Below are 16,681 nucleotides of genomic sequence, written 5' to 3'. Positions count from 1 at the left end.
TGATTAACATCAAAGATCAAGTAATAAAGAGGTATTTCTTCATGGTAATATAATCGATTTTGGGTGTTAAAGAAAGTTTGGTATCTGATCTTAATGGCTATATAATCTTAATCTGGAAAAGAAGATAACCCGTTGTGTGCATTCAATGAAGTCTGACATTTAAAATTGAATATAATATGATACTTTGTTTACCATTCTCCTTTTTCTGACTACTCTACTGTGCTACCTTGTGTGTTGGTGGATGAATATTTGTATGGATCTACTTATTCGATTACTGGTGAACTTTCATAATAAAGTACTGTAGAATATAAACAATCTTCGAAGACAGGTATCTGCTGCGGATGAGAAGGATATCAGACAGGCTATAGTTTTTTAAGTAATGTATCTATACAAGAATGTTTATCTGTTAATGGATGCTATCATATCAATTATATAAATGCAATGACTGGCTTTCTCAATGAAACTCATACTATTACAGTGTTGACAGGGTTGCAGTACTCGGGGATTGGAAAGTATGCTCTTATAGTAAAAGTAATGCATGTTTTCTAATTCTACGTCAAGGTTTGAATACTCGGTGTTTGAAATGTTATGTTTTAAACTTACATATGTTTATGAAGGTTTCGATCGAAGGTTGTGTTCCTTTAGTAAAAATAGTGCCAAATGCTATGTATATTTGTGTAATTAATACTTTTAGGTCACAAATTATCTCATTTAAGAATAAAAAGAAATATAAACGCCTCTTTTGGGGGAACCATTGGTAAGTAAACTCTTTTGTTGTTTAGGTTTTAATTTTATTAAGCGAAGAGGAATGAAGTCAATTAAGTCATGTGTAACGCATTGCTTTAGCGAATACACAAGCTTTCTAGACGTTTTCACATTTGTTTTTCAGCAAAAAGTCAGGAGGGTTTTGTTTACCAATGTGATCTCCCCGAAAGGAAGAGATTAAAGAAGATCCGATAAAGGATGTGCCCGGATACCCGGAGGACTGCGCCTGGTGAGTACATCATACTTTTTAGTAGTTTCGTTTATTTTCAAACTTATAGCAAACTTTTGTTTTAGATGATTATTTTTCCGATGCAAAATTGTATTAAATAAAGCACAGACTATATCTTTGGCGTGGCTTACGTTCATAAAAGATATGTATATCTTTCCCGCCTTATCTACGTTGTTTTCTTTGTTCTAGGCTGAGGCAGTCAGAAACGTTGAGACCATCGAAAGAAACATGTTGCTTTTTACGAGACAGTTGCGAGAAGTGAAAGAACACATAAAAGAAAAAGTTATAAAATGAATTTTAAATGTAGTAAATAAAAAATAAAGTAACAACAAGAACTACAAATTTCGTTGACTTATTTCACTAGTTAAATTATCAAATATTTGTTCTCTACGATCTCTACGCGTGTGGTTATAATAGAGACGATTAAAGTTTTAAAAGAACCCGATAATGGGTATTGTAATAATATTAAATAGAGAAGAATCGAATTGTTTTACCCTTATTCGTGAAGCTGGTGTGAAGAATCTGGGTGCGACCTATGACGCCTATATCTAACCCTTGTCTTACTGAACAATAGATTAATAATAGGGAGACTTCCACTATTGCCCCATACGACAGTGTGGCCGGCCTTGACCTACCTTCAATATTGCCCCATACGAGGGTGTGGCCGACCTTGACAAACCTTCCATTGTTCCTTTGCAGTCATATGATACCCACCCCATTGTTCCTATGCAGTCATACGATACCTACCCCTTGTCCTTTAAAAGGTCACGTGACAGCACCAGGGCACCAGGCAAGCTGCGAAACTCCTTTTGTTGCTGCTGACTTTCCGATTGGGATATTTTTCGTATTTTGGATGTTTTTCACTACTGTAACATGCCCTTTACCTGAGCATCTCTTAGCTCAGCCAACAATATCCATGCATTTACTGAGGGTGTGTGCAGACCTTGCACTAATCAGTTTCCTCTTATTAGAGATAAATTAAAAAAAAATGTGATTTAAATATAGTCGTCTTGCATCTTAGGCGAGTATCCAACAATTAACAGCTTTAAGTCAGTGACAGTTGTTCGAAGGACGCTTCGGGTTGCTGAATCCATGATCAAAAATATACTTGTTGTTTATTAGACATTATGCTGCTCAAATTGGTCGAAATATGTTATAAATTTCTTCTTCTTATCTACTACTTCATTTCAAGTGGAATGTATTTCCGTCCCATTTCTCCTACCCATTTGCACTTGGTCTCTACTATCTTAAAAACAAAGAAAAATATCAAACAGGGAACGCCACGCACCAAAAGCGCAGCCTCCCCAAAACGAACCCCCCAGCACGCAAACGCGTGCACCACACACACACACACACACACACACACCCAAAGCCCACACATCAGGACAAAACAAACAACACACACACACACACACACACACACACACACACTCAAAGCCAACACAAAAGGACAAGACGAACAATAAGCATACACACACGCGCGCACACAAAGTCAACACACAAGGACAAAACGAACAAACAAAGGAACACAGTGGGGCACCGCCTTGGAACGGTCAGTGGCAAAAACACCACTGGGGAGCTTAAACCGGTTTATGGTGCGCACCCAACCTCACTCTTACCCCCACCATGTTCCAAAGACATGGGACAGTGTAAATAAAAGTAATCCCCTCCAGGTGAATCTCTAACACACGTAATGGAAACAAAAAGGCATGACATGTAAAACACAAAAATGCTCGTGTATAAATATATAAAAAGCAAACCTTAAGAACCAAAAACGTATGTACTCAATGCCTTTTCAGAAGACAGAGCAACAAGAGAAACACCCTTAAGGGCCCGACGAAACAGGCCAGAAGACAAATATCAAAACAGTTCAGTCCTGGTAGGATTTAAAAACTGCTCATCATAGAGTCCTCCCCCTCTTCCGTCAGACGCAATCAAAGAGGGAAGCGTAGTGTCCAACTGTAAACGGGTTGAACACTAAACATGCGGTATGTCTCAAAACAGTTGGGTCGTAACCTCTTTTAATAAAACGTTTGATAATCTTTTCAAATACATTTGGAAAATTACCATGACCCAAGATCTTACGAAGATCTTAAGACTTTTCGAACATCTTTAAAGCAGCCAAGTCCCTGGCTTTCTAGTTCATTCTTGGTCTTTGTCCTCCATTAGAACCCAATCGTTCTTAATCGAATATAACACTTGTTAAGTGTAACAGAATCAATAATTCGCACTAGGGTACTTGTACCCCTTTAAATAATAAGTGTTTAATTCATCTACATTTAGAATTAAACGTTTACATCTGACACCATATTTTGGTGTTTGGAAATATTGAACAGTTCAGACGCCAAAGGGGCTGCATACTAGTATATAATGGCCAGTAACAATAACTCCTATTATTTAAGCATACATTTTTTTTTTGGATTTAACGTCGCACCGACACACATGATAGGTCATATAGCGACTTTCCAGAATGGTGGAGGAAGACCCTGGGTGCCCCTCCGTGCACTATTTCATCACGAGCGGGTACCTGGGTAGAACCACCGACCTTCCGTAAGCCAGCTGGATGGCTTTCTCACATGAAGAATTCAACGCCCCGAGTGAGGCTCGAACCCACATCGATGAGGGGCAAGTGATTTGAAGTCAGCGACCTTAACCACTCGGCCACGGAGGCCCCTTTAAGCATACATGGGTTGTTTTATAATGTATATATAAATGGAGCGTGATTACATGTCCATATTTAAAAACGTGGATATCTATAAGATTTAATTTAACATGTAGGTAAGTATTGCCGTGTTATCAACTTTATAAGCGTGATAATATTTACGGGATCCCAACTATTATATGTCCCTACTTAAAAACATGTTACGGATGATTGTCAGGTGTTTGTGAGAATATCTTTAAGATTCGTAAGTATTGTCTGTTTTATCATTTCCTAATTCTCATCAAATTAGATTTTTATCTTAATAAAATTACTTTTTTATCAAATGGAAACAACCCCTGTTTTTACTTGTTTATTCAGAATTTCGGCAGTGTTATTTAGCAAAATCAAAATACATGTAGTACAAGTTAAAGCATAGCAAAGCAAATCTATATAAATATATAATGATAATCTTGTACAATTTAGGTTGAAATGTGTACACACCAAATATCAAAGGCTTAGGCCTTGTGGTTTCAGACATGAAGATGTTAAAAAATCTATTTTACCTCCTGTGATCTAGTTGTGCAATGGGGCGGCACTTAAAGTTAACATTTCGCACTCAAAACGGATACACTACCACTGAGTTATTGAGACGGTTGTCTAGATATCAGGTTACAGGAACCCTTGACATTACCTTATTGACATAATTATATTCGCTTTAATAATAGTTTCTGTTTAACACAGGTAATATAGTGATTTGATGCGCTAACCTAATTGACAATGCATTTGAAGGCAACAACGTATGTTTACCTTTGTGACAAATAAGATGTCTGGCAAATTTCAACTTTTCTATCCTCGGGTTTCATAATATGTAATCCCCGGAGCACGTTCAGCCAGAGTCGCCTCAGTTGGGAAAGAATAATTTTAACGTCAAAGATTATTTCTAAGGTCACGGTTTTTGATTGGCTGGCTTGTAACAGTTTTCAAGATAACTTGCTCAGTCAAATGTGACTTATCAAAGAGAAGAAACAACGATACCTGGCATTTACTAAAAGAAGTTGCGTAGATCTTTCATAACCATAATTCTTAAAAAACGTTTCAAAGATGAAAAATTGAAAACTAGTGTACTTGATTATTTTTAGCATTGTTGGTTATCTGTCTAATATAATTGAAATGATCTTAAATCATGAACTTAAAGCAAAAGCTATCTTAATGTTTACATAGTAGCTTTACGACTGAGGTGTATATGCATTAATTGGACATTATCAAGATAAATTATATTTGTGGTGCATCGAACACAAAATGGAAAACAAATAAGTTTATCCTTATAGACAGAAAATCTATCAGCAAGAGCCAATCTACTAGATATTTGAAGGGGACAGTTTCAAGTGGCACCTGGGGTCTTCCACCATGTAAAGCTGGAAAGTCGCCATATGACCTTTATAATGTCGTTGCGATAATCGTCTTCCCTTTAATATTTGTTTTACAATATAAGTACATGTACACGTTTTTTGGTTTCTTAGTTGGTTTGTTTAAATAAAATGTATTTCAATAGAATTTTTTTCATCACAACAATATAAGTAAGTCAAAATACTTTAATAAATCTCTATCCTGACTTCTCTTTCGGTTCTTGGAATATTGTTTATAGCATGATCCCGTTTTTGTATACGTATTGAATGAACTGTCAGCGATGAAACAGAACAAGTATGAACTCGTTAATATACATTGTATCTATATACTTTTCATGACAGAATTGCCACTCACATTTACTATAATTTTTAAGAAGTGAATTTCGTTCTGTTGACCCATCTCTGAAACTGATCTTTAACTGTTTTTAGAAATACCTGGAAACAAGTATAAAGCTATCACTGTCAATTATGTTTGCAAATGTATATTCACATCGTACCTTTTTGATATTCAATATGCAGTTTTGCTGTCTTTAAAGCGACTAACCCACACATTGTGAATTGTAATTTTTAAAATAATTTATCATCGAAAGGCAAAATACCGCCACTGTTTCATATATTTACATGAAACATAATGGTTGGCCAGTTTATAGTTTCCAGAATTACGGGAACATTCGAATTTTTGCAGTTTTTCTCATGTACTTTTATAAAGCGTTACAACGGTTTATTTTGTAAACATTGGTAAATATAGAACGAGACGCGACAGTATTTTTAGACGTTATCATCACGTGGGCAGCAAATCAAAAGTACTTTGCCTTATTTAGGTAAGAACCACTAATCGTTCCGAATAACACTACCTAAATAATGGACCGTTCCATTATTAAAAGTACATGTAAAAACATCGCTCGCCACAAAACCGAACTATAGGTAGTGCACAGTATCATGTCGTTTAGAATTGAAAACAAAACAATAACATAAAATTAAGTCAAAACACCAAGTTGACGATTTAGTCAGTGATTCCTCGTTGGCCGAGCGGTAACGGTATTTCTATTATACCTTTTTGTCGGGAGTTTGATCCACATTTTTTTTTCAGTTTGCATTACATACTTCGTGTAAGTTTGTTTTTCTCTGGTTTCTAATTTATTGTTTAATTTCTTATTTTCGTATAAAATTGGAAGTATTTATAAATCAATTAATCCTATTAAATTATGACCAGGCAATGCTTGTATTAATGTGAAGTGCAAGATTGTTATAAAATACAGAAAAGTGAAAACTTCACAGGTCGCTCATCACGACAAAAATGAAAATGTTGCAGGCTCGGTTTGATTGAGCCTGTTCATGGAACTAACCCGTACAGGTTTAAAAATATCACAGGAATGATGAAAAAACATTATATCATATTAAAGGTTGAGTGTATTTAGACACAATTACGTGTCAGTTGTGACATATAATTTTAGAGAACATGTTAGAACTAGATTTACTAACTCGTTTTGTCTTCATTGAATTGTAGTTAAAAATTTAAAGGCAAAATTTAACCGGTCTAGGAATCGAACTCACGACAAACAAGTATACCGTATTTTCCGGACAATAGGCCGGAATTTTTTTTCTAAATGGGCCTTTCATGCGGCCTATGCCACATTTTTAATTTTTCACTTGCATTTTGAAAGCCAGTCGAATCATGTTAAATGTACAGAATGGACAATTTTGCCGAAAGGGCCTTTATAAACAGCTCAAGAAACTTACATTCGGACTTAACAGTTCACTGCATCTGTCAGATTAAAAAGTGTAATAACCTAAAAATACAACCGATTTCAATGACTATTTATCGAGGACAGTTTTTATACGACATGGTTATGTTCGCCGCTTAGTCGTGTATAGGCCGCGGCCAATATGCCGGAGCGGCCTATACGTTAAATTTTATTTCTGATATAGTTAAAATATACGGCTGCGGCCAATACGGTGCAGCGGCCTATTGTCCGGAAAATGCAGTAATACGAATGCCGTAACCGCACTAGGCCAATGAGAAATCACTGACTTCATTGTTTACATACTTAGTGTACTGACTTCGTTTTATGTTTTTATTGCAAAACGTCAAAAAAGTGCGCGATACCTATACGTGTGCGCTCTTTTGAAAATTACGTGATGTTTGCTGACGGGAATTCCGTTTTCTTATAAACCGGGAAACCCTTATCAGAAATTGTAGACGGATGCTTTTATTTTAAATGTATTAGGAACACAACGATTTTCAACAGAATTTGATGTAAAATACATTGTAAGAACATGGATTATGCAGCATATAGGTGCATAAAGCAAAAGTTTGATTTTTTTTTAAATCTGACAGCACGATGTGTGGTTTAGTCGTTTTAATAAATCAATATAACATGTTATCAGTATACTGTATTAGAAAGCTTTTCCACGATCTATTTCGACGAACAGGCACTGACAATGATACTGATGCCAGCAATATAGAAGATATATTGCATATACTAGCAAAACACCAGCCTGAAGTATTGAGTATCATCTTACTAAATACTGTAACAGAGGAAGAGGCTCAAGATCAAATTAAATCAATGAAATTGTGAAAAGGTCCTCAAATAGACGAAATCGTGAATGAACAAGGTGCATCTGATGGCACACGGGGTTGTTTTTCAAACTAGGTGAGCTAGGAATTACAGGTAAAACCCTACGTTTGTTACTTTAATCCTATGCAAAATCTAAATTCTATAATAAGACTTCAAGGAATGACGTCACTTTTGGTGTCCGTTGAACGCGGTGTGCGTCAGGGAGGAGTCTTGCCAACTCTTTTCTATATGGTCTACGTGAACGAGTTACTTAACCTCCTCCATAAAAGGTCACCAAGCGCATGCGTTCTATCAACTAAATCCAGTAACCCAGTTTTTGCAGACGACATTTTGCTGACTGCGGAATGAGCAATGAAAAATTTACAAACCTGTAGGAGGTCTGATTACATGACCAAAATCTGTAACATGCATATCTCAAATACATACGCATGCACATAAACATGACTAACTGTACAGATAAACATTATTAAAAAGAGGACGATTGAAACGTCTAGATCTAATATCTTAACTTGACCTCCTAAGCAGGAGATCAAATAAACACAAGCTAAAGTATTTGCGCAATGACTTGTATCCGTTTTTTTTGGGTGTGGCGGGCGTTTGTATGCAGGGGGTATCATTCAGTGTTATAAACATATGTTTGATTTTAAGTATTATATATATGTGGTGTTGAAGACCAGACATGTATAAGGTAAGCCTGAAATGACATCTAAACATGGTTACACATAAAGATCATTCTGTAGTAATGTACCAGCATGCAGTATATTTCATTGTACTTTAATCATTAAAATCAACAATTACAAGAGTGATTATTACCATGGTATCGAACGGCATGACACATCAATTAAAGCGCCCGGTTCGAGGCGGGAGGTCGGACCGCGTCATACCAAAAACGTAAAAAAGGTACTAGTAGCTTCCTTGCTTGGCGCTCAGCATTAAGAGGATAGTACTAGGACTGATGAGCCCAGTGTCAGTATATTGTGACTGGGTGGTGGATCATGTCACGTGTCTACGGCGTGATATACCAGTTAGGCAGCACTATAAAGATGGACATTGTGTACATTGCTAACATTTTTACAGTTCGTAAAATCGAAATCAGCCAAGCAGTTTACTTATTTGCGGAATCATTAAACTCCCCTTGTATCATCTCCTGATCTGTTTTATTCCTTGTTTCAATTTTTAGTCTGTTTAATTCTAGGCTTTAATTGCTACTGTACAGAGTAAGTGAGTATGTCATGCTACAGGTCTGGATGTGACTTCTTGATTACAGGCTGGTATTTTCAGATGCTCCTGGAAGTACTTCACTACAATTTTGTCACGTCGCAGATCTACGCTATAGTCGATTCCATACTTTAGCTGACCTGAGCAAGAAGTGCTCAATAGTGAGCTATTGTGGTCAGTGATTGTCCGTCGTCCGTCGTACGCTGTTCGTCGTCCGCCAACATTTACTCATAAACCACCAGATCAATTTTGATGAAACGTCACAGAAAAGATTCTTAAACAGTCTTCTTTGAAAATTATTGAATTGAATTCCGTTTAGAACATTGGTTGCAATGGCAACCTAAAGGAAAACAAGAGGGTCATGATGACCCTGGATCGCTGAGTAATTGGGCATACATCCTCTAGAGTGTAAAAAGTCTTTTTCTTTGATTTGACCGGGTGACCTAGGTTTTTATCCCAAATAATCCATATTCGATCAACTTTCAAGGAGACAGGGTCATAAATGCGGCCTCTAGAATGTTCCTTTGATCTGAGCTGGTGACCTAGTTTTCTCCCCACATAATCCAGTTTCAAATTTGGCCCAGGGATCATCAAGATAAACATTCTCTCCGAGTTTCATGAAGATATGGTCAGAAATGTGGTCTGTACAGTGTCAACAAGCTTTTTCTTTGATTTGAGCGAGTGACCCTGTTAAATCCACATCAGCTAGATTCAAACGTGGCCTAGGAATCATCAAGGTTAACATTCTGACCGAGTTTCATAAAGATAGGGTCAGACATGTGGCCTCTACAGTGTTAGCAAATATTTCCTCTGATTTGAGCACATGACCTAGTTTTTGACCCCCACATGACCCATATTAGAAATGGACCTAGGCATCATCAAGATAACATTTTTATCAACTTTTATGAAGGTAAGATCATAAGTTTGGCATCTAGAGTGTTAACAAGCTTTTCATTTGATTTGGGCGAGTGGCCTAGATTTTAAATCCACATCACCCAGATTCAAACTTGGCCTTGGAATCATAAAGATAACTATTATGACAAGTTTCATAATGATTGGGTAACAGCTGTGGCCTCTAGAGTGCCAGCAAAACAAATGTTGATGACGCACGACGCACGATGGACGACGGACTGTCAGGATACGAGTTATATGACCCAGGGAAGTGCCTACGCCTTTAGTATCTTGAACAATGAAATGGGTCCAATCGCTAAGATGACTATGTTTTAGAATAGCTGACAAACGATATAGAATTTCCTTTGTTAAAACGTATAGCTGGTGAGACCAACTATCTCATACATAAATTTTCCCACGGCTACCTTGCCTAAATGATTTGTGTACCAATGGATCGTAAATGATTTTAATTATAAGCTAGATAATTTCAGGGATCAGGCAAATCACTAAATGTTTCAAAATAACACTCTTCAGTTAATAATAATTAGCTCAAACTCCTATAGGAATTTATCCGCCCTGAAAGAGTAGTTGCAATAACCTCCTTATCAAGATACTGGGATAAGTTATTAGTTAAATCCTCGATGTGTCTTCTTCGATCGCCAGATACCGAATGATCTCTATGTCATCCATCTACCTATTTATACCTTAGCAGACGTGAGCTTTGATGGTTCTATTTATAGAACTTGTTTCTGATTGGTCCAAATTTGTACACAGTATTTCACGGGTACTTGCTTTAACAAATGGTTGGTTCCCCTTAACTATCGTATGATGTAGCTATTACTGTAATTAACCCAAATCGTCCATAAATGACCCAACTCCTATTATTTACAACAATTCAAATATAATTATAGCAATGGTAACATGAAAAGGGAGTCAAGCACTATCTGTGCTTATGTATAACGTTATCAATATATCAAATATATATATTATTCTGACACGGACGACGCCGGAAAATGACCGGTCACAACAATTAAAAATCTTCTTGTCCAAAACCAGAGGTCCTTGGGCTTTGTTATCTGGTATGTAGCATCATCTAGTAGTTATCTACCAAGATTATTTAAATATTCCTCTTAGGGTTAAATATAGCCCCGCCCTGGCGGTCATTTTGTTATATAGACTTTGAAAATCTTCTTTTCCAAAACCACATGGCTTGGTTAATTGATATTTGGTATGTAGCATTATCAAGTGGTCCTTTACCATGATTGTTTAAATCATTCCCATACGGATAAATATTGCTCCACCCTGGTGGTCACGTTGTTTTTATAGACTTTTATTGGGAAAAACATTCAAGCTCTTCTTGCCACAAAAAAGGGGTTTCGATTTTTTCCCTACGGTCAGTAATAAAAAGGGAAGTAATTCTAAAACAAGGGTGCCTCATGGTGGTGAACATTTGTGCCAAGTTACACCCCTCCATGCACGAAGAAGAAATGCTCCAGACAGTCATTTATGAATTTGACCTTAGACCTAGGAACCTGGTTCAAGTCATTCTTGAATTTGACTTTAGACTATTAAATGTGACCTTGACCTTAGACATAGAAACCTGGTTCTTGTACATGATTATTCGTCTTTTAATGGTGAACATTTGTGCAAAGTTACTTCAAAATCCCTCCATGCATGAAAAAGAAATGCTCCGGACAAAGTCATTCTTGAATTTGGCTTCTAAGTGTGACCTTGACCTGAGACCTTAGACCTAGGGACCTGGTTCTTGTGCACGACAATCGTCTCATATTAAACATTTGTACCAAGTTACATCAAAATCCCTCCATGCATGAAGAAGAAATGCTCCGAACAAAGTCATTCTTTTATCTGACCTTTGGCCTCTAAGTGTGACCTTGACCTTAGATCTAGGGACCTGGTTCTTGCACATGGTGAATATTTGTGCCTAGTAATATTAAAATCCCTTTAAGGATTGTTGAGTTACAGACTGGACAGTAAAAAGCCCTTTTGGCCTTTGACTTCGAAGTTTGACCTTGACCTTTAAGCTAATGGCCGGGGTTTTGTGCATGGCACGTTGCCTTATACAAGGAAATATGTGTGTCAACTGATATTTAAATCCTGTTTGCACAACAAAGTTATAGTCCGAACAGGAAAAAAAATCCTATTGACTTTTGATCTCCAAGTGTGACATTGACCTTTAAGCTAGGTTTCTGGGTATTGTGCACGACACGTCATCTCATCATGGGGAACATTTATGCTAAGTAATATTGTAATCCCTTGATGGATGACAGAGTAAGGACCGGACAGGAAAAAGCCCTGTTGACCTTTGACCTCCAATTGTAATCTTGGGCCTACTTTGCGATGCATGGCTCTATGGCTGTGTTTGTGGTGCTGTGTGCTTCCGGGATATCTACCCTTACCTTTTATCCTTTATAAACTATTGTGCGTAATGATGTTTTTTGTTGCCAACGAACAGTTTGAAATTCTAATTAAAATGTGGATTTTAATTCAACTCCTACTTCCATTGCAGACACGAACAGTTTGATATAATTTATATATTTATATATTTCTACTTCATATAAATGTTTATGGTTTTCTTGAATATTTTAACCTTGCTGATTTTATCTATATTTATAAATTAGTAGGAAAAAGAATGGAAACATACATTTTAAATCACTTTAAGCATGCAATATTTAAATACAGTACAGGATTTTCTACCTAGAAATAGCTACACTGATACTGAGAGTATGAAAAATATTTCTTAGAATAAATGTATAGATATTGGTTGTTTTCCTTTTAACAAATTTCATATCAGAATAAGGGTGTTCTCCAAATTTGTACTTTAATTTTAAATTATTACATTGACGACAAAATGCTAACTTCCTTAAAGTATTTACAACAAATCTGTAATTAAGATTGTAATTCAAGCAATACCTTTGCAAGATATTGACACAAACCATTATTGTATGAAGAATTATCATCTAAATATTCACCCTGACTTCTGTGATAACCTGTATTAAAGAGCCTGTAGCCAAGAATAAGGTCTATAGTATTTCGGTGAGATTCACTTCTTCTCAATTGCTTTTAGTGTTATTATTTCAGTTCTGTTTGAGTCTATATGGGAAAACAAAATCGCCCATTTACACTTATCTATCAAATTTACTGGTGCTCTACTAGATATCTATCAAAAAGAGACTGCATATAAGACATTTATCAAAATGTCAAATATGTATCTTATTATGTTTTTTGTAATATTTAAAGCTTGATGTTAAATATTTCAGATGGATTTCTAATTTGATGGTACACAAAATACATACCTCGTAACATGAAAAAGCATTTTTTAATAATACCCGATATGACAGCAACTTTGATATGCATTGTACTGTGTTCTACACTGCTTGCCTCAACAGAGGGTGTTGTGAAAGGCTACAAGGAAACGATTTGCGTACAATGTACCTCTCTGAATGTTAAAACCACATGTCAGGACTTAACAAGTTTGGGATATATAGAGATTGAAAGTGGAAAGTACTGTCCTGATGCTGGATTTGAAAACGAACTTGATAGTGAAAAGGTAATTACCACTTCACATTTTAATACAGTGAAAGCCAAATAAGTTCATTATATCCGATTTGCATTTAAGTGTTACAAAATTTGTGAAGTGTATGCGGTTTTAGATTTAAAGTTATTGGTTAATCAGCATGGTATCAACAGATAATGTCGATTGAATTGATGCAATGCGTTTGTAGCTTAGCTGTCCAAAATGATTTGATATGTAGGACCTGATAGTAGATATCAAAATACTGATACATCATTTTAACATGCCACACGCGATTAAGTAGTCACCGGTTACTCTGATTACCGTTCAGAAAGAAGTTAATAGCTATGTGCAGAGGACATGTCAAAGTTATTGAAAAAGGAGTTAAAACAAAATCAAAAGGTGCAGACTAAATTAAAAAGAAAACTTACGAAGTGGAGTGAGAATCATTCTGCATAACTTTGAATAAACTTTATTTTCAGAATCGATTATCAAATTTTGGCTCAGCTTTTACAACAGCGGATCATTGGAGAAAATTTGAACAGAAAATTAGGCACACTCTTGGAAAGAGCAGACACTGGTATCTTGTAAAAAAAGAAAAGAAACACGAAACGCACTATGACTTTTATGTATTGGTAAACTTTTGAGATTGTTCATTTTTTATCGAATACTAAAACGCCTTATATATAATAACTTAAAATCTTAAAAGAGCCAAATCGACTAACATATTTATGTACACCAACAAACAAACAATCAAAAAATAATATATATTCCGGTGGCGATTCAGGAGTAAGGATAAAGGGGTCTGATTTGCAAGAGTTCCAGCGTATGCTTCATGTAAAAGTTTGCACAGATATAATTTAATTGTTGTACTCTTGATACCGTTTGTCTGAGTGGCAGCTTTACGTTCTGTAATGTTTGACATAAGTGATACGGCTGTCCGAGATTACCTCAATTCATCATTGTAAACGACCTGTTACAGGAGGTTTACACTACAAAATGTAGTTATATATACCCGAAAATATGTAAGAACTTTCTTTCTTTTCGTTTAACGTCACAACGATACAGTTATAGGTCATATGGCGACTTCTTAGCTTTCCATGGTGGAGAAAAACACCAAGTGCCCCTCCGGACATTATTTCATCACGTACGGGCACCTGGGTAGAAAAACAAAACCTTTATCAAACCGCGATGTAATGCCGAACGTCGTTTCTCTTGTCTCATTTTTGAACAAAACTTACCACCAAAGCGAGGCAGAGTTACGTGTACTAAAATTTACTGTTACCCACTTTACAAAATAGTAAAGGAACAGTACTGCGCAAAAACAACCAATCAGTTATATCTAGACATCCTGCAGTAGAAGTAAATGGTTTAATGCTATGCTCTTAACGAATTTACGTAAGTATTGTATCATCCAAATAATTTTTTTTTATGAAAATCACAAACAAAAGTATGAAAATGACATGTGTCCCCAAGAAGTCTTTTGAAGAAACCTGTATTTTTAAAAAACGGTTGGAAGACAGATGGTGAATGGATTAGATACAATAGCGCTTTGAACAGACATTACTGTAAGAGATAATCACAGCTGTTTTCAGATCACATAACTGTTACAAAAGCAGATTTCTGTTTCAGGTTCATCTTAAGCCATTGATAGAGAGTGTTCAAAAAGCCACAGAAAAATGGGCCATAGTAGTAAAAAGTGCGTACCACTGGACTAAATTTAAAGAGGTGTGTCGTAAATTAAAACTAGAGTATAGAAAGAGAAATGATGCTGAAAAACAGCACTACGGAAAGTACAAAAAGGTATCTATAACTTCGGACATCTTAAATGCATGGAAATGTTGTACAATACACAACATGATATAAAACTACAGTTATAAAACTGCAGTTCAGTTCTTATGATCCGTTTAGCTAAAATCTTTAAAATAAATGCGTAAAATAATTCACTAGTTATACTATAGAATTTACGCAACAATTATTATGTTATCTTAAATCCATCGTCTCGGTCAATCTCTCATTATATCTCAATGCTTAATGGTCAGTCAGTGATTGCTAAACCGATTCATCTGAACGTGTAATGGTAGCTGCACCACCATCTTGAAAGAACTCGTCACACTTTTAAAAGTAATAAATTTTTAAAGGTAATATTTTATGTTCAATTGTATTCTGTGAAAATGTGTTTTGGTAAGCGTATGAAGTTTTGCAATGTGTCACCTTAGGTTGCAGAAGGAATGTTTCGAAACGAGTAAAAAGTCTATGGCGCGTTTGAAACTATAAACAAAATCAATATTTAATATTGGTTTTTATAATGCCTAATATTTGATTTTACATTTTCTTTGTATTTCTCGATGTCTGATATGTACATACAAAGTTGACATTCAATCCCCTCACCCCTAACTGTGATTTTATTACCATATTGTCCGACCGAAATGTTTTCTGGCTTTTGACGAGAGATGGTATAAATAAATATATGACATACGAATTCTATCAAAGCTTAAAATGTGTGTTTCTATTCCAGATCCTGAAATTACTTCGGTCTCTTCTCGCATTTTCTGCACTTCGGCGCTGACAGTATGAAAGAGATATTCTCACAAGCTTGCATAAAGACAGAACCCGATGGTTGCAAACGTATATGCTGCAACAGAATTCTTCTGCAAAGGTATTTCGGATTTAACATTTACTGAAATTTACACATCAGTTCATTAGCAATAGCCATCGTTTGAATTGCTCAAAAGCTCTGGAAATATATTATGTGTTCGAGATTTGATAATGGTCGCAGGTAAACAGTATATCACTGGAAGTGTTGTTGGTCCTGCACTTTGTCAACGATTAAATACTTTACCAAGATGAGACATATTTGCAGCATTTACGTCTTGGATACAAAACTTAAAAAGTGTGTTTTACTTTGTTTTGAATGTCAATTGTCCTGATGTTTGATAATTTAGGCATACGAAGACCAATGACAGAAAGTATTAAATCACTCTCGTACTTGGAGCGTGTACATGATCAAACTAGCTACGAATATCCCACTCTCCATATTTACTTGGAGGAACGGAAATGTAAAAAGGCGAGAAATTCCTCTAAATGTTATCGTTTTCTTTCTTGGATTTCCGGCTACATTATATTTTACTTTAATAGAATCTGTTCGAGTCATTTTTCGAAACTATTTTACAATGTTTAAGTTTTTTTTTATTCTTCTGTATTTTCGACCAATTTGCTTGTCTCCAACTCTATAAAATAAACACTTTATTGGACATATAAAGTTCCACTGAAGGTTACCTGGCTAACCAAGTTGGACATTAATGATATGATGAATCTGATATATTTCTCTAAAACGATACCTTGTCGTTGTTGTTGTCACAAGGGCTTGCCATATTTACTGAAGGTTGCAATAGCAACATTAGGAATCGTTACGTTAGT

The 16,681-nt window shown here is 35.8% G+C and overlaps 1 protein-coding gene and 1 long non-coding RNA gene across 2 annotated transcripts in view; both read left to right on the top strand.

Moving 5' to 3' along the window:
• The first annotated feature begins 389 nt into the window (after positions 1 to 389).
• LOC128558672 (uncharacterized) lies at positions 390 to 1,336 on the top strand. Its single transcript, XR_008371806.1, has 2 exons — positions 390 to 994; positions 1,184 to 1,336. It is a non-coding gene; the product is annotated as an uncharacterized LOC128558672 (long non-coding RNA).
• A 2,479-nt stretch (positions 1,337 to 3,815) lies between these two features.
• Positions 3,816 to 16,681, top strand: part of LOC123555235 (uncharacterized) — a 48,752-nt gene continuing 35,886 nt past the window's right edge. Inside the window, exons 1-6 of the mRNA XM_053548674.1 lie at positions 3,816 to 3,900; positions 7,475 to 7,713; positions 13,008 to 13,297; positions 13,744 to 13,896; positions 14,894 to 15,064; positions 15,780 to 15,920. Of these exons, the coding sequence (XP_053404649.1) occupies positions 15,894 to 15,920 (27 nt within the window). The 5' untranslated portion in view covers positions 3,816 to 3,900; positions 7,475 to 7,713; positions 13,008 to 13,297; ... (1 more) ...; positions 14,894 to 15,064; positions 15,780 to 15,893. The remainder of the gene's footprint in view (positions 3,901 to 7,474; positions 7,714 to 13,007; positions 13,298 to 13,743; positions 13,897 to 14,893; positions 15,065 to 15,779; positions 15,921 to 16,681) is intronic.

The sequence above is a fragment of the Mercenaria mercenaria genome, chromosome 7 (genome assembly GCF_021730395.1).
Source record: "Mercenaria mercenaria strain notata chromosome 7, MADL_Memer_1, whole genome shotgun sequence".
In the NCBI taxonomy this organism is placed as follows: Eukaryota; Metazoa; Mollusca; class Bivalvia; order Venerida; family Veneridae; genus Mercenaria; species Mercenaria mercenaria.
This window is presented reverse-complemented; position numbering and strand designations above follow the sequence as displayed.